This window comes from Lineus longissimus, chromosome 1 (genome assembly GCF_910592395.1).
Source record: "Lineus longissimus chromosome 1, tnLinLong1.2, whole genome shotgun sequence".
Classification (NCBI taxonomy): domain Eukaryota; kingdom Metazoa; phylum Nemertea; class Pilidiophora; order Heteronemertea; family Lineidae; genus Lineus; species Lineus longissimus.
This window is the reverse complement of record NC_088308.1, coordinates 15,728,509-15,751,343: the sequence shown is the minus strand read 5'-3', so window position 1 is coordinate 15,751,343 and position 22,835 is coordinate 15,728,509. Positions and strand designations below refer to the sequence as shown.

At 39.3% G+C, this 22,835-nt stretch overlaps 1 protein-coding gene across 3 annotated transcripts in view; it reads left to right on the top strand.

Moving 5' to 3' along the window:
* Positions 1–21,930, top strand: part of LOC135488751 (small G protein signaling modulator 3-like) — a 108,996-nt gene extending 87,066 nt beyond the window's left edge. For 2 of the 3 annotated variants that reach the window (XM_064773543.1, XM_064773521.1), the window contains exons 19-20: positions 8,611–8,733; positions 10,249–15,721. In XM_064773543.1, coding sequence (XP_064629613.1) covers positions 8,611–8,733; positions 10,249–10,384 — 259 coding nt within the window. In that variant the 3' untranslated portion in view covers positions 10,385–15,721. Of the gene's footprint in view, positions 1–8,610; positions 8,734–10,248 lie in introns of all 3 variants that reach the window. The other variant, XM_064773531.1, reaches the window with a different exon arrangement.
* The last annotated feature ends 905 nt before the right edge of the window (positions 21,931–22,835 follow it).

The following is a 22,835-nucleotide window of genomic DNA, read 5'->3' as shown; positions in this document are numbered from 1 at the left end:
AATTCTATGTCATAAACTGTGTCGCCAATTCAGACTGTAAATCTTATTCAGGCCGAATTAGTGCCACTTTCTCCCATAAAACATTTCTTTTATTAATAAATAACAAAATATGATCTTTACGTATAAAATTTGACATTTACTAGCGGATTTTAAGATGATTGTACAGAGAACTACAAATGCAGCGTAGGGCATCACAGGCTTTGTGGTGATGCGATAGCCTCACAGCAATAAAAAAGATTCCTTCCTGATCTACATCTGCGATACTGCATTTCAAGATGGTGGCAACTTACCAGTTCTAGAGGCGTTGTAGGGAACGAAATCAGCGCCTCTAGTGTCAAGATTGATTATGATAATGAGCCGAAACTTGCAGAAGAAAATGGCTGCTAACAGCTTGTTGGAGCCATAAAGTCACGTTAGTGTTAACGCCTAGAGGTTAGTGTTAGTTGCAATGGAAAACCCATTGGAAGCCTGGCCAAGATAGCACTGCCTTGATATTAAGGTCAGTGTTAGTGTAACACTAACACCACCTGTAATACTAACACCGGTCTATAAACTGAGATCAGACTGACACGTGTTGTTAACACCAACACTGAGTGAGCAGTTTATTTCTGATGTTAACTCTGTGGTTAGCTTTAGCATTAGTGTTAAAACTTGGTGTTAACACCTACTTTAAAATCACCCATCGGCCACTGGCCGTTTCATTTAGAAATTACCAATAATTCAAATGGCTTTCAGAATGCCATTTGAATGCAAAATGCATGCAGAAAACTCAACAGAATGCAGAAACCGTGTCGCCCAGTAGAAATTTCCTTTCAACTGACCTGAGTGATCATGGTAAATTTCCTTTTGAAAACAATCGTTGGAAAATAAGTCTTGCACTAATAACACATGCATATCATATTACATTACAAAATGCCATCCTGATTCAGTTCCCCAGCTGTGAAGATGAGTCAACCAGAGAGTACCAATCCAACACCACAGCTCGTGCCTTCAGTCTCCCTTTATAATCATGTAAAAACAAATAAACTCTCACTGGTGAAAGTTGCTCATGCTTGGTGTTTGGAGTGCAAGTGGCAGATAATAATACTTGACCATCAGTTCATTGAGTACAAACCTGTACTTGCTATGCCACTCATAGACACCTGATCATCTTGAAGAAGCTTCGTTTTACTTGTTGGCAGTCTGCAGTAATATTTGAAATCAATTTCATACCACCGCCATTTTAGCCTACTCTTACATTTTCATTGCCCCATGAATATGTACCTTCTCCTTTCAATGCAGAAGAACGTTCAGTTCAAAAGATTCTGTCTGCTTAACACCAGTTTAGTTGGTGTTTCTGTTCCAAGACATAGACTGCCGTAGTAAACACTGGTTAAAGAGTTTTAGAGTTTATTCATTAATCCTGGCTTTGATACAGACTGAGGTGGGGTAAGTGAATGGAGATTGCATTAAAGAGATCCAGTTGTGGCGCATGTCTTTATTTAGATTAGCTGAACATGGTAGGAATAACTAAATTAATGATTACTTCTTATGCAGCTCATTAGCTACGTAATCAACTACCTGAGGATAACTTGAAACTGCTAACATTTATCAATGGAAGCTTAGTCCCACTTTAGGTTTTAACCGGGCTGTTCAAAACTCCCAATTTTTATAAGCATTTCAGTATAGGTTTCCTTTAACTCTTTCAATCCTACGCTCGACTCCAGTCGAGCCATGTAAAACTACTGTTATGGCCGAAGCTCGACCTGATACTACACGATTCAAATTTCGCGCCAGATCGGGGAATCCTGATGAGCAGGGAATTTCTAATGTCAACAACGCAAATGACGTCATTCGGGGGCATACTTCTTCTATTCATAGTGAGTTGATCCGCCGTGATTTAGAGTGAGAAATTTGCTGATTTTGTCGCCGGATTTCCTTTGTTTTGACGATCAGCTGATAATGGCGTTGACATTTCCTACCCCCCAATATTTTTGGCTGGTAGCCTACCCCCAAAAGCTATAGAAATTCTGAAAGCTTATTCAATTCCCAACAAATGAATCAATGCATGTGATGACTTTACATGAAAGCTGTAAACTGCATTTGAAAAATTGTTGTTGCCCGAAGTTTTAGTATCTTCAATTTAATCCAGGTGGAAGGTGTATATGACCAAAATTGGAATTCAGTAACCAAAGAGTTAAGGAGGTAATATCACCCTGGGGAATCACTTCCCCAGCTTGCTGAGAATCGGGCAGGCCTTCCAACTTGGTGTGCTGGCCTATCCTGGTAAAGGAGAGCTAATTTTCCGTAATGTTGGCAAAAACTGATTTGATGGAAACATCCAATAATACAGTGTGTTCATCTAGTAATAAGGTTCTTCAAGCATGAATAGATTCAAAGAAAATGCACTGCTGATTTTTCCGGTCGACAGCAAATAAATTTCGAAGTGTGCATGGACCGATGTTTTGCGTGTGCTAAGGAACCCAGGGCAGTTGATAATTCACCACAAAATTCAATGCATATGATGTCAAAGTGTCCTGGGTACCAAACAAACTCAGATAGTAAATCTACCAGTGAGGCAGTGAGAGCACAATTTGGCTGTATTTCTCTGATGTTCACATTTCCCAAGGCCTCTTCCAGGCACCACTGCTCAGTAAGTTGAAAGGCCTGCATTGAATACATGAGATTATAGATAAGATTTCCGTTCAGTTGGGGAACTGATTCTCAAGAGTTGGTATTCGCTTAGATTGTGAAAAGATCAATAGGCTTGCTTGATGGATCTGATCATGGTCATCCTGAACTGAATGAAATATGTAATTATTCCATTAATAATGCTAATTTGCCTTCTGCGTGAGATACGAGTTAGATTCACACTGTCATTAATCATCTGAATGATTGTAACTTCACAGATGGGCTCCTTTCAAAACTAAGTTGTTATAAGTTTTAATATGGTCAGAGGTATTGCGCTTGTAAAGCGCTGGCTCCTCAGGAGAGGTCACATCTATTTTTATGCACCAACAAGTTTCTGCCAACCAGTTTTTCTTGTGCTGGTTGGAAGAGATTGGGAGAAGGTTTGAAAACTACTGCCATCCAATATTCAGTATGGCCGCCATGGCACCCATCTTGAATTCGGTTCCTGTCAATTATCTGACGAGCACCTTAATTGATCAATCCAGTTTTCAGGAGGTTATTAGGAATAGAACGAGGAGTTACTGACAAGGCAAAGGTTCTTTTCAAAACGACAGCCACCCATTTCTATTTCACTCCCCTTGACAATTAACACGAAAACTTGACAAAAACACTTGTGTTGATCATGCCAACACAGACAAAACTCAGGGGGAATATGCTATGCTTTGCGTTGCTTTTGTTTCTTGGTGTCATTGAGCAAGGCCTGACCCAACATCTTTCTTCATCTTTCGAATATGGCATAAAAACAAGGTTCCTTGTAATTGTTGTACCTGGGATGCCAGGGCAAATAAGACTACGTCCAGGTGTACAATAGTTTGAGGGGGACTCCTATCCTTGGCCGAAAGCTGTCTGACCTGGCCAATGAACTCTTTTGGCGCCAAACACTTGTTGTAGGCTACACAAAAATGAAAAAGGTCTGATGAAATATTTGAGATTCCCGTTCCCGCAACTTTTTTTTGTCCCAACCCTTAATCCTGAGATGGAACATAAGTTTGAAAACCTGAAAATGCTAATTGAGTGTCCAGACACGGCCTCACCACAGTGAGGAAGCTATGCAGTTCATAGGGGGTCTTGTTTAGGCTCTGTGGCTGGATTTACCCCAATAGCTTATTGGCCTTGACTCCAAGATGTGGGAGAACCTCAAACCGATTCTACAGGATGAATATGGGTCATGTACCTTACATCTTCATCTGGGATGTGATATCTCGAAATCAGACCTTCTGCATCATCTGATGTTCATGTACACAACATCCTTCTCATAAGTTTATGATGATAGTTGGCCCCATAAGTCTCAAAACATTGCTTTGCACTCTGTTGGTAGTTTGCTAGGTTGCCAAATTTCGCACCGGATGTTCGGAGAGTACAAGAGTTTCTTGAACCAGTTGTTGACTCTCATGAGAATTCCACATAAACAGATCACTTTTATGATATTTTAGAATACCCGGTAATAACTACATACAAGTGTACAAGGAGAACCATCAAATCATTATATACAGATCATATCGCCCACTTGTATTGCGGTAATCACTGTCAGCATGCCCTGCCGAGTAATTTGATCATCCTCATTTTAGATCCTGCTGCTACATATCAGATGTTATGGCCAGTCTTGCTGATCAGAATTTAACCAAGAATGTTTTGCACTGAATAACCTTGGTAAGCCATGGAGCAGCTCTGTGCTACACCCAATGCTCTGTCTCTCAACAATAGTAAACCAAGATAAACCAGCCAGAATTCAGCAGTTAGTTTCCTTTCAGCTGACCTGTGGGGAGCTTATACAATACAGTGGTGTAGAGATGCCAACCTTCCCTGGAAACCGGCACTGCAAATCTCAAGATTTTTTTTTTCCACTGCATTTACAAAATGTTATATATTTTCCTATTTCCTCCTTGTTTGTTGTTAAGTGCCTCCCAGGTTCTTCAGAGAAAACTAAATGGAAACCTGCATATGTTTCTTCTTCTTTGACCTCCTGGGTTTTCCTTCCATTCTACCAGGTTGGCCACTCTACCGCCAGCATCCGTCTGGTTTGCATGGCAACTTTCAAAACCGCTGGAGCTTCTGAAATATTGTTCACATCGTCCACAAGGTCCGATAACTTCAAAAACAAATATCTTGACTCTGCCACCAGAGGGCCAAAATAGTCAAACTTTGTTATTGTAGCTTCCCTAGCTCTGAGGAAGTTCTTTGCAATGCAGTATAAATGCCATCACCAGTTTGTATTTGTCCTCGGGAGTCTGTATGTCTAGGTTTGGTGTATACCCAGGGTATTCAAACCTTGTCCTATGCCAGGATCTTGGTATGCCCAATTTGATGATAAACTTTCATTGATTCAAGGGACTAGACACCCTGGATATCAGGGGCTACACAATTAGTATGTCTAAACCTTCTTTTTGCTCTTTCCTATGCAATTCTTTTTTTGGTTAATGTAGGTTTTCCAAATATCATCTGCAGGCATATCTTCTCAGTGTTTCTTAAAATCAGATGTTTGTCACCTTTAACATATATATATAATTGTTTCTTGGTCTCAGGAATAATCACATTTTGCTAATTAGGCAAGAGCACCATTCAGCAGTGGTGGTGAAATTGTTGCAGTTCTGGCATCTTCAGAAATCATTTTATGCCTTTAGAACTCGCACTCTGAAACCTAGACCTGCTTCTTTACAAGGCATTTTGGACTCACCGTAGGGGGGTCTATACAATACCGCAGTGTGTGTGTCGTCCGTCGTCCCCTTTGTCAGATAACCTCTGACATCAAATTTTGGTCCAATATGATGATCGACTTGGCCACCAGGAGGCCAAAACCTAAAAGTAAGGAGTGTAATATCTCGTTTATTAGTAACTTGTTTTCAATGATATTTGTATGGTAGGTACTCCAAGCAAGGATACATCACGTATCATACCGATTTTGATTGGACATGAAGAATGTTTCATGACCAGTATGAATTTCTAACCACTAAATATCTATACGGTGAGCACAATGGCCCCGGCCTTTTCATTTCATTAGCAATGCAACTCAAACATGTTAACAAAGGCCATGTGTTTGTTATGCATCGTGAAACGCTTATGTGGAAGCAGAGCTTTGTTTGTGATCTATTTTGGTTGTCGATTAAGGTATATTTGTGACTGCTTATGAAATCAAGACAGACAGTGGCACGTGACATGATAATCAAATAATACCCAGAAACAATGAAAATCTTTGGAGATGGAAAACATGGATCACAAAATAGTCTTAGGATAAAGTAAATTGTTTTCGCAATAGAAACTTGAAACACAACATGTGTATTCTATGCGGTTTGCATTATTCATGGACTACCTGTTTCCTGCAGGCATCAAGGAAACTAGTTTGTACTTTGTAGAGGAGAACAGGTGCCTGTAGCTTTCCACCTGCCACAAGAGGTAAATAGATTTAACAAGTGGCAAATTGTGCCAATTGCTTTACCTTGTTCTCATGCTGAGTTTACCAGAATTGCAAGCGATTGATGGTCAGTGCTGCTGCTCAGTATTAGTTTAATTTTTTTCAACGAATTTTGTAGTTTTAGTACTACATCTTCCTGAGGTATTTTCTCAATTAATTCAGTAGAAATACTCTCAGAACATTTGATGACCTCTAAAGAAATCAAGAATGACTAAATTTTCTCTATTTAAAATTTAGTTACCTGATTTCTATTCACAATTTAGTTGATCTGATTCTTAACTTGGCCACCAGGGGGCCAGAAGGGGAAACCTAAAAAGTGTGATATCTCTTATATGTGACTCGTTTTCAATATCATTTTTATGGTAGGTTCTCCTAGCAAGGATACATCACATGTCATAGGGGTTTTTAATTTGACCTACTTTTCTAAGTCACAGAGGTCAAATAGCGTTAATGGGTCTTTTCTGTGTAACTATGGCACATTCCTTAACCGCTAAATCTATAAACTTGAAATTTGGTACACCTAAGCCGCCAATGCTATGAACTTGAAAGTTGGTGCACATGACTCCCTACATCATAACCGCTGACACATATTTTCGGTCTGATCTGTTTCTCGACTTGGCCACCAAGGGGGCCAAAACTAGAAAATGTAAAAAGTGCAATATCTCGCTTATTAGTGCCTTGTTTTCAATAATATTTTTATGGTAGGTACTCCGAGCAAAGATTCATCACACATCATACAGGTTTTTGACCTGATTTTCTTGACTTGGCCACAGGGGGCCAAAACTAAAAAGGTAAAGAGTGCAATATCTCGCTTCTTAGTGACTTGTTATTATACGCCCGCTCCGGAGCGTATTATGGTATGGCGCTCGGTGTCCGTCTGTCCGTCCATCTGTCCGTTAACTTTTCATTGTCCACGCGATTACTAATATTCTACATCATGTATAGTCACTAAACCTGGTTTGCAGGGCACTAGTATAGGCCCCAAGAAGCCTATTGATTTGGAGGTCAAAAGGTCAAAGGTCAAGGTCACGAAGACCTGTTTCCATTTTCCGCTTACCTTTCATTGTCCGCGCGATTACTGAAATTCCATATCATGTATAGTCACCAAACCTGGTTTGCAGGGCACTAGTATAGGCCCCAAGAAGCCTATTGATTTGGATGTCAAAAGGTCAAAGGTCAAGATCACGAAGACCTGTTTCCATTTTTGGCTTACCTTTCATTGTCCGCGCGATTACTGAAATTCGATATCATGTATAGTCACCAAACCTAGTTTGCTTGGCACTAGTATAGGCCCCAAGAAGCCTATTGATTTGGAGGTCAAAAGGTCAAAGGTCAAGGTCACGAAGACCTGTTTCCATTTTCCGCTTACCTTTCATTGTCCGCGCGATTACTGAATTTCCATATCATGTATAGTCACTAAACCTGGTTTGCTTGGCACTAGTATAGGCCCCAAGAAGCCTATTTATTTGGAGGTCAAAAGGTCAAAGGTCAAGGTCACGAAGACCTGTTTCCATTTTCCGCTTACCTTTCATTGTCCGCGCGATTACTGAATTTCCATATCATGTATAGTCACTAAACCTGGTTTGCAGGGCACTAGTATAGGCCCCAAGAAGCCTATTGATTTGGATGTCAAAAGGTCAAAGGTCAAGGTCACGAAGACCTGTTTCCATTTTCGGCTTACCTTTCATTGTCCGCGCGATTACTGAAATTCCATATCATGTATAGTCACCAAACCTGGTTTGCAGGGCACTAGTATAGGCCCCAAGAAGCCTATTGATTTGGAGGTCAAAAGGTCAAGGTCACGAAGACCTGTTTCCATTTTCCGCTTACCTGCTACTTCACACACTTTTCACCCTGACCAACCACCCTTTACTCTTATGGCGGGCGTATAATGAGCTCGTTCTGCGTAGCTCTTGTTTTCAATGATATTTTAATGGTAGGTACTCCAAGCAAGGATTTAAGTTTTTGATTTGACCTACTTTTCAAGGTCAAAGAGGTTTAAATTTGCCGTTTGAGTAAAACAATGGCTCGTTCCTTAATTGCTTAAGCTAACAACTTGAAACTTGCTACACATGACCATCTAGGTCAGATAATCTCTGACACTGAATTTTGGTCAAATATGATTCTCGACTTGGCCATCAGGGAGCCAAAACTGAAAAGGTAAAAACTGCAATATCTCGTTTATTAGTGACTTGTTTTCAATGATATTTTTATGTTAGGTACTTTCCTTTTGAGCTTTGGCTGAATCCTCTTCATGGTAATGTCCCTGCGACTAAGAGTAGGGGGCCCTGTGGATGATTCACAATGTCTTATGATTTTTAACCAGCCCCTTGTCGATGACAAATGCCTCAACATTCCAAGCTTTACATGTGCTCATGACACATTTGTGTAGTGTCTATGATTCAAGAAGTTTATGCTGATGGACTGTTTTCATGTTAGTCATTTGTCCTCTCCTAAGCATTTGACACGACCATCAACTTTGCTAGTTATCAAAAGATAGATAAGACAGATAAGTCTGTGTTTCCTTTCAGTGAGCAAGTGATGCACCTGTGGTTAGAGACATTGTGCTCTTGCTTAGAGGTGATAGAGAAGTGGTACCACCCATGGTCGTTCATGAGAAGCCCTGGATGGGTCCAGATCAAGTGTGAGCTAAGGTAAGTCTTATCAGAATATCATTGTGGTATCGTGAGATGTATGGTACTTTGAATGAGTATGAGCTTTTGGAACCTTAAGTCATCTGGAAGTTAATTCGAGGGTGCAGGCTTGAAAATAATCACAGAAATTTTTGTTTTTCAACTTGAATTTGAATACCTCACAGCATGTTCTTGCGATATCAATAGTATAATAAACTGCCGAAAATATGTATCATCTTTTGATATGGAGGCTGATAATGTATGTTATATAAATTGCCTGGACATGGAGACTGCCATTACAATCAGCAATGATGTCAAAAAGGGAATTTCTTTGTCTCAAACGATCTTTCGGCGTGGTATTTGAATCAGGCCATGACCGTGGCTCATTGCCTACTACAGTAAAGCAACGATTGTGGCCCATCGTGCTCAAAGGAATAAAAAGTGATCTCTGCATCAACATGAATGTCGGCCCAAAATTTCTCCTTTCTAAGGGAAACTGACATTAAATGGCCATATGTAATCACAGTGTAGTACATGTATGTGCACTTCTTGGTTTCAACAGATACGTTTCTCGATAAGGCTGGGGAATGATTGGAAGGGGCTTTGAGACACGTGCACAGTATGAAGTGCAATATGAGAACACAGATTTCATTTTAATCAAGTACCTTCAGCCTACGGCAGAATATCAATACCATCTCATAGAAATCTTGGAAAAGTCTCATCTCATCAAAAACTATTAATTTTGAACTTTTTGCTATCACTAGCTTGTCTCTGTCCTGCACCCTTGGCTGACATGTTTTAACATATACCAATTAAGCCACATAGTAAAATGCTAACATTCAAAGAATTCTTCGCTTATTCCCAAGAAAACACTGTATCAATGTAAGGTAGTGTCACAGCCTTTGGTGCTGAGGTCCAAAAGATACACATTTAAAGTTCATACATGAACATCTCCTGTCAATACGGAAACTTTTTGCTGTTTTGTGAATTTGCATCATTGCCAACCCTGTAACGGTAATTTCAATTAGATTTCATTTTTCACTGCTATTCAGCTTCAAGATAAGCGAAGAATGTGAAAATATAAGATATGCATACATTTTCGGGTTGACAGTTTGCAAAATATTCTGTTACTGTAGTGTAAATGATTATGATGCAAGTTGGGAGCTCATCCTCAGGGCAGACAGTTTTCAACCTGAACTTGAACTTTCTATTTGACATCGTAACTTTTTGTTTTATTTTTGTTAATTTCATGATTTTTGCATGGCTGTAGTCTTCTGCTGCTAACCCTTCTGTCATCTTTGATGACCTAATTGATTTTTGGTACAGTCCATTATGGCAGACAGACGAAAATGCTGCAGGCAGGATGTTTACTCAAAGCTATGCTTATTTCCTGTCGCATTGTAACAGCCTTCAAGTGAGAAACTGGTTGTCTCAATGAATAAATGTTTTAGGGTATGATGAACATAAGGGTTGCCACTTTTTATTTGTTGTACAAATTGCACATTCTTTTGCATTCTAACTCATTTCCTTTTGCAGACTTCTGTCCCAATTTGCATTCAATGTTTCTCAAGATTGGGAGCTGCCTAAAAAACGGAAGGGTGCCTATGATGTGGTGAAGCAGAGTGTGCAAGATATGTTGATAAAACATCACCTGTTCAGTTGGGAAATGTGAAATGATTTGCCCTGACTTCGGACGACTACATTATTGCTTATTCATCACATGACTGCCTACTTCCCTCTTGTATTGAAATTGAGAATCAGATTTCAGCTATTAATTGTTTGTTCAACAAACAATACTGGTTGCTATTTTCTTGGAATGGAATTCTCTCAACCATATTGGTATTTCATGATCTTGAGAAAGTAAGGGGAAAAAAGAGTTTGAAAAAACCCAGATAATGTATGAATACATGAATTAGTCATTCAACTGTGGTGGCGGAAGGGATATTAATTTTTTTTTACAATCACTGAATGTGTTGAAAGTCAGTCATATTGGAATCACAATCCTTTGCATTTGGTTCCGCATCATCAAAGGCATGAGAGCAGACTAAAGCAGAGGTTATTTGCCCCAATTTTGATATCATCTCCGATAAGAACATCTCTGATGATTCCATATGAATGTACCTCAATCTGAATGGCTGATGCACGACACGTGAGTGGGCAACATTGCACTGTTTTTTCTTTGCTCCACTAATGGAGAGGCACTTCGGTCAACAATGTTTCCAAGTGGTGACATTTCAGTGTATTGCCCTCCTCTGCAGTCACCATATTCAATCAGGTTTTCATTCAAAAACATAGGCCGGCGGGGCGTTTGGGTGGGCTCAAAAAACACAGTGAATGCTTTTAGATTTCTTTTCATTCTTTATGGATCTATTCATAACGTCGTTGTGCGTATTTTCAATCCTTTACCACTGGTATACTCCCCTCCTTTATTGGTAGTCTCCCTGCGTTCCCTTCATTTCCCTCATATCCATATCGCAACAACACTAACATTACTCTCGTGGGTGTCGCAGGAGACTCACACTGAAATCCCTCATTGGTAGTGGAACAGGAAGACCTGGTGTTCGATTGTAATAATGGTTATTGCTTGGGCGATTTCAGGTTTGCTAGCCTGACACAAATGCACTGTGCATGTTGTATAGAAGAAGGGTAACCTGATCATAAAGCGAGGTTGGCAAATATTCAGTCAATTTGTCCCATAGAATAATTTGTCTCCAAGGATTATTTGTCCCCTATGATAATTCGTCCCCCAAATTTTTGCTGGTATCCTGGCTTCTGAAGGGGGATCAGTGGCTGAGTGGTTAGATCACCGAACTTATTACCAGGAAGGCGTAGGTTTGACACGGACGGATCAGCACTGTTTCATCTTTGTGTCCTTGGGCAAGGCACTTAACCCTACTTGCTAGCTCTCCACCCAGGAGTAAATGGGTACCAGGCTTGCCTAAAAAGTTAACATTCGATAGACCAGCATCTTATCCAGGGGGAGTAATACTCCTGGTGGCTTTATGCAAAGGAAGACGGGACAAGCTCCGGCCAGATGAGCCGTTATTGCCCGACTCTATATTTTTAACTGGCTTCGAAGAAAGTTTCTTTCAATACGAATCATCCTTATGGACAAATTTTCCGGGAAAGAATTATCCTTTGAGATGACTTATCCTCAAGAATCAATTATTCTGGGACATATTATCTGATGCTATTTCAGTAGCCTTTTATGGCCATTCAATGTTAAAGTATCGATTTCTTGTATGTTTTGCAAAAACGAAGCAAAATTATGATATCACAAAATCACAATATGGCACTACTAAACTGTTTTTTTACAACTGAATTGTGATCACTGTGGGCAAACTGCAGTGCTTTATTAGTTCACCTGACATGTGAGCTTATACGATACAGTGGGGTCTGTCGTTAACTTTTGACAAAAGAGTGGCACGTTTTTAACCACTTGACCTAGAAAGTTCATACTTGGTGTGTGGGTACCCTTAGGCAAGACCTTCTTTCAAAATGAAAATTAGCGCAATTTGTCAGCCAAATAGGTGGCGCTCTTTGAAAACCTATATTTGGCTATATCTTATGAACGCTGGTAGCTAGAATCATGAAATTTTTACTTTGAGTGCATCGCATAAGGTTGCATGAAATATAACCCGGGTTTTTTATTTGACCTACTTTTCAAGGTCACAGAGGTCAAAGTTCGGCATCACCGTTAGGTAATAGGGGCACGTTACTGTTACTGACTTGAAATCTTGTTCAATGTACCCCTAGGTCAAATGACCTTAGAGACTAAATTTCGATGTGATTTGATACATGAATTGGCCGTCAGGGGGCCAAAACCTGAAACTTAAAAAGCGCTATTTCTCCTGAACTAAAGGTTGGATCATTTCCCAAATATTTATCATAGGTACATCAAGTATTAGGACACATGACATAATACCCAGGTTTTTTTGATTTGACATACTTTTCAAGGTCACAGAGGTCAGCTTTGAAAATTTCAACAAACAAGTTAAAAAAATCATCAATGAGGTCAAAAACATCCATCATGTCCAGAGTCCATTTTTGCCTACCATAGCAATTATACAATATGCAGAACACTTCTGCATGATTGACTTCCTGACATTTTCCATAACAAGTTCTTCTTCAGGTTCTCCCTTGCAGTCGACAGGTGAGCACAATGGGCCTGGATGTTTCATTGGGGAATGGGGTATTTTACTATTAGATTCCTCTGTCTGATGGCTACATTATGTCTGGCAGAGGTAAACCTGTCTTTGATTTTGATTCACCGCCACCGCTTTCAAGAGTCGATGAATCTATGAGGAATGGCCCACTTTAGCCAAATACTGTAGAGTACCAAATTTTGTGGGTTTTATTTTAATTTTGAGACATTTCATTACTGATCTAGAATCACAAAAGTAAAAATTGCATAATGTATTTTTCTTGAAAAACAAAAGAAGTTACATGATCACGTTTTTTAGAATAAATTGGTGCAAAGAATTTCACAATTAACTGTGCGGTAGCTCTATAATTAGTCCAGAGAAATGATAGTGTTATTAGATCAGACTCATCAGAATGTTGATTGCTGGAATGCGACGTTATATAGCACTTCAGGCATTTTAGACCCCCTTATCGCTGAGGTGTGGGGGGGGGGGGTGATTTTTACGGGTAACATAGAGTACTACAGGTTTAGTATGGAAGCAGGGGAACAGCTCATAGGTAAATGACCTCAAAAAGCAGAATGCATTTTTGAAGGAATTAATTGATATTGATGTGACCACTTTACTTTTATCTGAAAATCTGCTCTTCTGAGGCAGATCCAGCGAATTTGGTCACATTCTTCTATAAAGTTAAATGATGAAAAAACTGGGTGGGCCTTCTTCCACCTGCATTCACCCATATTTGGCTTTGTTGTATGTAGAGTTTGAATTATATTGTGATATAATTTGATGCTTTGATGTATTTTGTATGGTTATATTTGTTGCACAACTTTTAAGTTGAGATTTTCTTTTGTCTTGCAATATTTATCAGATACAGGTTGTCATAGTTGTTCTGATGCTTTCAGTCACAGATCGAATGTGTTTTGTGTTTTGCTTCTTTTTATGTGCAATACTGTTACCTTTCTAATAATTATGTTGATCACGAAAATGTTGTCTGTTGGTCATTATTAGTATATTGTTACTTCTTTGTTTGTTAAATCTCCAGCTGTTATTTTTCATCCGGCTCATTTTTTCATAATTACTGATTACATACTAACCACTTCTCTACGATGGGCCCAATTTTACGATCTGGTGCGTTATCATGTTCCCTTCAATGGACTGAAGTACCTGTCTCATGACATCATGCAATGCATTACAACACGTGAAGTAGTGCCGTATAAAGCCGGAGTAACACTTGGGAGCCCCATAGTAAAGTGGTTAAAATGGACAATGTCACTTACTTGTATCTGTAATGATGACAATGCTATATCATCTCACGTGGTATTCATCCTACAGTATAATGTATTTCTGAAGAATCCGCAATTATGTAAAGGTCTAATAAAAGTCACTCTTTCTCCTTGGCATTCTAGGTTTATGTGCCATTTGTAGGTAGGCTGAAAACAAAGGTCACTCCAGTGGCATTGCAATTATATTAGTCCAATATGTTGGTGCATATCACCTCTCACAGCCAGGTCTATTGAAGTCAGAAGCTGTTTGTGAAAACGGTTTCTGACAAACTGATTGCAAAACAAACTGACGGGGAAACAAGTCCTTATGATAGAGCAAATTTAATTCTGTACTACTAGTATGTATTTTTCTAGTTTATCTAGAAATGCTCCACCATATCACTGAGGCCACGCATGAGATCCAACCATTTGATCTTGAAGAAGATTCAAAGGCTGGGTGGCACGCTTGACAACAAACAGAAACAGTCTAAAAGTTGTGTTGCTAAGTCTGAAATCAGTCCTTCTGGTGTTCAACCAAACATCATCGAATAATCTAGAATTTGGTATGATTGTCTGCAACAATTTGTTATACATTTGACTTTGAGAGGGTTTTTTCACAAAACCTTCTTGATGTTTTGGCACATGATAAAATGATGATGGCGAATGTTTTTCAACCTTACAATACTTACATGTACATCAGAGTACCTTTGCTATGTTTGTGGGTCATTGGTTTATCCTTTATTTGTGTGTTTGGGCTGGTTTCCCTACTGCTTATACCTTTCGCTTGCTAATCCAGAATAACCTAATGTAGAATCATCACAGAGACACACCTCATGATATATTTTTTAAATACCAAAAATGTTGGAATAGGAGGTTGCTTTTTGTGTACCTGTTCTAGCAAAGCCAGTTACATGTCAGCAATAGCTATTTTTGGAAAAACTTTTGAATTATTTTTACAAAAATATATTCCACCACCCATTTGCACCGTAGACAGCAAACAAGTTTGAGTGTATGCATAAACTGATTTGGTTCACAGACTAGAGTTACATAGTCGATAATATTTACCTCAGTCGGTACTTTGTGCAAATGGAACGTTTAATGTCATTTTGTCCAAGTTACCAGGTTGACACACAGTTTATCTTTGTAAACTCACCAATAAACACACTTTTTGGCTGTTTTCCCAGGCCCCTGACAAGTACGCTCAATGGCAGGTTTCTTGGTAAGTTTGAAGGCCTGCCTTGAATACAAAGGGTGTAAGAGATTTTTGGTCCATTGTGGAACTGATTCTCCAGGGTATCTCTAGTGTCCCCCAGTTCAGTCCTGGTGTGCTGAGAGGTGAATGTCAGGATGGCCAAGGTGTACAGACGTCCTTCTCTAACATTAGGTGCCGTAAGGCATCCTTTAGATTCAAGAGTTCTGATTAACCATCTAACCTGCCACTAACCCTGTTTTTGTTGCAGGTTACTTTGCCAGTTTTCATTCAGTTTGTCCCAGGACTGGGAGCTTCCCCTCAAGAAAGAATCGGCCTTACCCCTTAAAGAAGGTGTGCGGGATATGCTTGTCAAACATCACCTTTTTAGCTGGGATATATGATTGGTGCTTGGATAGATTGTAGGTTCCTGGTAAAGTTTCATCTTGCTGGCCATTTATGAAGGATTTCTCCATCAAAAAAGACAACAAGTTTTGACCCCCAACCCATTGAACATTTTCCTGCAATATATTTATTGTTATGGTTTATATAAAACTTCAGTTTTTGCAGGATAGCTCCTCTGAGCACTTAAGTCGCTGCTTGATGAGCTGTGTAGCAATTTCTAATTTGGACTTATCACGATACGTGTTTTCAGATCGAGCCTTTGATCTCTGGAAATTTCTTTTTGTGTCTCCAGTTTTCGGCAAATCTCGTTTCTAGTATGCACTTCATGACTGGCCAGTTGTGTGAGGGAATTCTTCTTATTAGCATTTGTGTTGATCAGACCTACATTTACAGTTCAAATCACAAATGACATCCATCCTGCTTTGCGTCATTGACGCGCAACGTGCATGCGAGTTTCACGTCAATGAACACCTGTGACATGCTTATTTCTCCATGTTTTGTGTATATTACGCATGACCTACGCGCTTGGTAGCACGTCAATGACGTGCCAATGACACAAATTTATGGATGACAATTGTGATTTGGACTGTAGGACCAGGTGATACAGAAAAAGATTACATGCATTTAATTTCGAATAACCCACAAAATATCACTCAGTTCTGCCAGGCAGATATAGCCAGGGTCATTTATAGAACAAATGTAATTGATGGCGCTGTTGCAGTTCCGGGGTTTGCTGGCAGGGGCGCGCCTGAACAACTGGCGGTGCCGCTGAGCAATCACGAGTTAGCTTGGGTGGTGACTAAATTTTGTGTATCATCGCTTAAGATAAGTAATGCACCCTAATAACTCGTCTCAACAGCACCAACAGCGGATGACACTTAAATAAATATATAATGATAATGATAATACAAGAGTGGTGTTTTGGTAATTGTTCAATTCAAATGTATTCAATCTTTTCTGGGTCGGCTTGTTGGACGGATGGTGTTTTTAGCTCACCTCTTAGCAGAGGTGAGCTTATCCCATACCGTGGCGTCCGTCGTCCGTCTTCGTCGTCGTCGTCGTCGTCGTCGTCGTCGTCGTCGTCGTCGTCGTCGTCGTCGTCGGCGTCGTCGTCGTCGTCGTCGTCGTCCGTCGTCCGTTAGCAGGGCACGTTTCGTAACTGTTAGAGCTATTGAGTTGAAACTTGGTACACATGTACCCTTATGTAATGACACCTGGGAGACCAAGTTTCGGTCCGATTCGTTTCATGGTTTGGCCACCAGGGGGCCAAACGTTAAAAGTGAAAATATGCAATATCTCCCTCAATAGTAGTCGGGAAATTTTGAAAAAAATATGGTAGGTACTTCTAGCAAAGGTGCATCATATATCCTCCGGGTTTTTGATTTGACCTCCTTTTCAAGGTCACAGAGGTCAAATGGTGTAAATTGGCCGTTAGGATGTAACGATGGCACGTTTCTAAACTGCAATGACTATTGATACCAAATTTGGTACACATTTACCCCTTAGTCAGCTGATCTCAGGGACCGAAGTTTGGTCCAATATGATTCACCACTTGACCACCAGGGGGCAAAATCCAAAAACCTTAAAAATGTGATTATTCCTTAACTTCTTGCCCGATTGCCACCAATTTGATATCATGGGTACATCTAACCACCATACAGTATATGTCACACAGGTTTTTAATTTGACCTTCTTGTCAAGGTCACAGAGGTCAAATGGCGTAAATTCGCCGTCAGGCCGTAACAATGGCACGTTTCTTAACTGCAATGACTATTGATCACAAATTAAGTACACATGTACCCCTTGGTCAGGTGATCTCAGGTACCGAAGTTTGGTGCGATCTGATTTGCCGTTTGGCCTCCAGGGAGGGGGCCAAATCCTAAATTCTTCAAAATGCCATTATTCCTAGTAATGACTTGCCCGATTGGCACCAATTTTATATCATAGGTACATCTAATTCTAACAACCATTCAATGTGTCACCCGGGTCTTCTTTGATTTGACCTACTTTTCAAGGTCACAGAGGTCGAATGTACTGTAAATTGGCCATTTTGGGGAAATTGTAATTGCTTGGACCTACATCAAACCTAACACTACATGACACAAGACCATGCTCTTTATCCATCTTTCCTCCACATGAGGTGAGCACAATGGCCCTGGCCATTTCATTTAAATAGCTATTACAGCATCGGTCACGACAGTTTTGATCTCATGCCTATTTAGTCAGTGTGGTTAACAGTTTTGATTTGGTCACTTTTGGTGACAATGGTACCATCTTGAATTTCAAGGGTTAAAATTCACGCAATTCTGGTGTTTCTATTATATGAAATGAGCAGATCAAAAATATGGAATGTTATCCCTTGATAGGTCATTGTTGATGTTGCATGAACTTGAAATATTTTGATAATCTTTTAATAATAGAAGTAACTCCTCTCCGGAGCAAAGGTTACAATTTTGTGAGTTTTAACCCCCTGTATAGATGCACCAAACTTGAAATCCTTTCCTACGCTACTAACACTACTTTATGAAACATTCCAATGGCGTTTTTAACTAGAGTGTAACTTTGGCAGTTTACTCGCTGATGTGGCTTTAAACTGATTGTGAATTCTGATCTTTTCCTTCTTAAAAATGATAAATACTACATCCCCAATTTCTCTTTCATCTTTGAATATACATGTAAAAGTAAATCAGCTTTTTTTTCTTATGGTAATAAAAGTCTACTGCAAAATATGCAAATTAGGAGATAAAAATTACATGCGTAATAGAGTATTTAACTAAAGATATGTTTGGATTTATAACTATACATATTTGAATATCTAGCTTAATTCAGAGTTAGATTACATCTAGTCAAAAAAGAGCATGTTTTAGCTCCCCTCCAAAGATGTAAGTTGTTTATATGCACAGCGTCCGTAAACCGTTGTTGACATCATCCGTTAGCATTGCATGTTTTGTAACTGCTGTAGCTATCAACTTGAAACTTAGTACAGTTGAACCTCTCTATTAAGGACACCTTCGGGACTGACAAGTGCTGTCCTTAATAGATAGGCGTCCTGATTAGAGAGGTCAAATTGAATGGAAACAACCAATTTGGGACCAAAACTAGTGTCCTTAATAGAGAGGTTGTCCTTAGGAGAGAGGTGTCCGCTAAGGGAGGTTCTACTGTACATATGTTCCCCTGTAAACTGACACCATGGAGACCAAATTTTGCTTGGTTTGATTCCTGATTTTGCCACCAGGTGGCTAAAACCGAAAAGAAAAAAATTACTGTATCTCCTTAGGTGAGGATTCTATCATCACCATCATTTTATCATATGTACATGTAATGAAAATAGATGACATATCACACAGGTTTTTGATTTTACCTATTTTTCGAGGTCACAGAAGTCAAATAGCGTTGATAGACCAATGGTGGCATAATTCGTAACTACTGGAGCTATTGACTAGGGACTTAGCACATATGCAGCCATATGTTGTGAAACCTTGTAGGCTAAATTTTGGTTCAATTTGGTTCCTGGTTTGGCCACCAGGTGGCAAAAGTAAAGAAAACAATAACCTGTCTGTGGGGGAGGAGAGCGCATTTGCTTCAGCCATTTCATTATAATCATGATATTAGTGTGAGGAGTTTGGAACATGTTTGTGCCATTTATACATGTCATGTTATCGGCTTTGATAGTGGCATGAGTTAAGCTAACACCTACGACCCATCTGCTGTAATGTTGCATTTGCATTAGGTCAGGTAACCGATAGAAACTTGGGCGTGGTTGGGGGAATTAGAGAATTAGATTTCCAGGATATATAAATCTGCAGCTTATCAGTTGTATATTTTGTATTCAATTTGCATAACTTAAATCTAGGGTTTTTGCCAAAGAAAAAAGTTTGATATGTAATGCACAAACAAAGCCCCATTGGAAGTACCTGTCAGTAGCAATATGGAAGGTCAACAAAGCACCACAGTTCAGCTGCAATTGTGTCTCAATGATTAATATCAGTTGATTATTTGATAAGATTATGATAAGTAATCTTGACAGATTTTGTCACTTCCCTATCTGTTTGTGTGTCCAAGGAGTTTGGGTAGGATAGTGCATTTGTCAGCATCCTGTCCTGCTGTTTAGATTTAGGTTTAAGTGACCGAAATGCATCGATAGACCATCGGTATTGTAGGGGCATTGGCTGGTAGGAACCTGGAGGTGCACATTTTGGTAAGGTGAAACTTGATGAAGTGTGAAATCTGGTGAAATTTAGTGAAGAAACCTTCTAAGTATTTTAGGGTGGAGATGGTCTGGAAAAGCCTAACTAGCCCCTGGGTATAGATTGTTCCCTTCAAAAACCCGGTGACTGCATTTTCCTCCCTGGCTGTTCCTCTGGTGAAGTAGGGCCTACCGTGGAGGTAACTTCTTCCTTCATTTCAACACATTCGCTCATCTGAATTCCCTACACTCTCCTGGCATAACTTTCTTCATCAACCTATATGCATACATGTGGTAGTGGCAGTTAACTAAACCCCAAATTTTGTATGTTAATCTTGCAAGGAAAATCTGTTGAAAAACACCTCGTGGTCATTTCTCTTTCAGAGTCCAGAGTCATATACGGGTTGATTATAGTTGATTATAGTTTTGAAATGTATAAGTTGACCGTGTTAATTTAATTGTAACCATTAATGTGAAGTCAAACCTTGTCATAACAACTACAGTCTGCTCATGTAAAACACAGACTTGCAATCCCAGATCAACCACAACTTGTTTGATATTTATTGGCTGTAATGAAACTCGGATATACTAACTAGTTATTAATATAACCTTTAGTATCCTAATTCATTTACTGTCAGTTTCGACTGCACACGTAACTGCTTTGTTGCATTAAATGAGTTACAATTATTTGGTTATCTTATTGTGTTAAGAAGGTTTTCTAAAGTAGAAAGGTGGAATAGGCCTACAATTAGAAGAGACAATGCTTAAGTACCCAAAATTTGATAGAGAGAATAATACAAAAATATTGAAGTGGTTTTTTGTCATCAACAGTAGTTTCCTGGTCTTAATTCTTTGTTCCAGCACACTACCATTTGCAAAAGATGCAATATGATGCTGAGTAAGAAAACTTGCAACTTCCAAATATGACAATAACATGCAGTTTTCTATTAGAGAAGCATTTTGTATACTTTTCTCTTTTGAAATTATGATCTAGTCATTTGCATATTATTTATGAAATACTTTATATATGTTTGATTTTGGGCATTCAAGATACAAAAACATTCAGATGAAGGAGATTAAACTATAAGTCACAACCTTTACTTTTGCAGTCAGAAAACTTTATTATTGATATAAATCTGCACAAAAGAGTCAATATACTACAAAGTACATGTAGTCTCATAATCATTAGAGAGGGTAGATCATGAATGGCTATTACATAATCAACCATTGCTCTCAGTGGTGTGCATCTCTCGTCTGAACATTCATTCCTCATCTCTATAGTGCCCTGCAGGAGAGCAATTGATATTGCGTGCAACAAAAAATCTCTTGTTGATCATTGCAGGTACCTCAAAAAGAATTGGTGATTTCATGTCCTGCGATCACTATCTAACCCAGGAATTACTGGTTTGGGCTGCAAATAAGCAAATTTTTTATTGCTTATTGCATTGATAATTGCCCCAGTTTGCAGCAAAAAAAATTGCTTGTTTGCATGCTATTTAAAGTAACTACTTGTATGTCATGAGCACATTCCTTTCTTTTTCATTATTTACTAGTCTTTTAGATCGGTTGCCAAAAGATTTTATGAAAGGCTTTACAGCTTAATATTGTGTTAATTTTGAATGGCACCTTGTAAATTTGTCTTCACACATGCCTACAAGGCTAACAATTGCTGTGTTAGCACTGTCCACCAAACTGTACATCACTTTTGAGATGTATGGTGAGGCCATTTCAAAGTAACCAGGGGAATTGACTTACCTGTGGTTTTAAAAAGAACGGGTTTGATTTGAAATATATGTATGCATGTTGATGGCAAATCTAATGAAGAAGCATGCCACAGCCATGATGGATGTAAATATTGAAAGTAGCAGCATGAGGTGTTGTGAGTAGTCTAAGATGAACATGCACATGTGATCTATGTTATTGATGTAAAATAAAATATCTGTAAATACGAGTATTAATGTTGAGGACGAACATTGCCAAATGTATTGTATATGTGTACAAAGTATGTGATAATAAAGAGAGTACACAGTTCACATTGGGTACTGTGTTATTTATCTCTTGATACATGCAGAAAGGAAAGAGGGAAAGTCCACTGCTGTTGGCATTTGCTCAAGTGACGTCATTTGGTGGCACACAAATTCAAGTATTTTTGTGACCAGTTCTCAATGCTAATGGGGCTGGGATGTTGTTCGGTCAATATCGGGAGTGTTGGAGCCATTTTCGTTGCTTTCTTATGCATGATTTCAGCGAAAGTTAATGAACTCTAAGGAGGTCCACATATTTGGTGTTGGCTTCGTGGTGGACTAATCAAATGACAGCAGCAGACAGCAATCACAACGATGTACTAGAATCTCAAGCCAATAACTAGATGTGTCCGTTGTGTGCAGGGCAATATCGGAGGCTTCCCCGCAGTGTTCATTATGGAAATACGTTACATAGATGTAACTCAAAAAATCAAACCCCACATGCACAACCTCAGTATGGCAGGCTCTCTGCCATGTGGTAACGGATCAAAGCGTTTTATTTGATGATTGTCGAAAGCAATAGAGCTCATTATCACATGATCGAAGCAAAATATAATTTTTTGGCATGGAATGGAAGTTTTGTAAGTCGTCTGTTCAACCTTTCCTGAAAATTGCATGATGATAGGGCTTCTAAGTCGACAGGAAAAGCCACATGCGATCCGATTGAATCCGAATGTGGTCTAAATTTTTCTCATCTAAAGGCAAAATGACCTGGATCAATGTGGTCCAATCCGGTGTAAAAGTAAAAAGTGTCCCCCCTAGAAAAAGTGTCTGGGCCTATTGTATTCTGACAGATTATGGCATATGGTTCTATAGAGGCAATGACCGTCAATAGCTCAGCGCATAATAGAATCCTTTGTTCCCGGACATTTTATCCTAGGACATTTTAAACTTCTACACCGGATTAAAAAA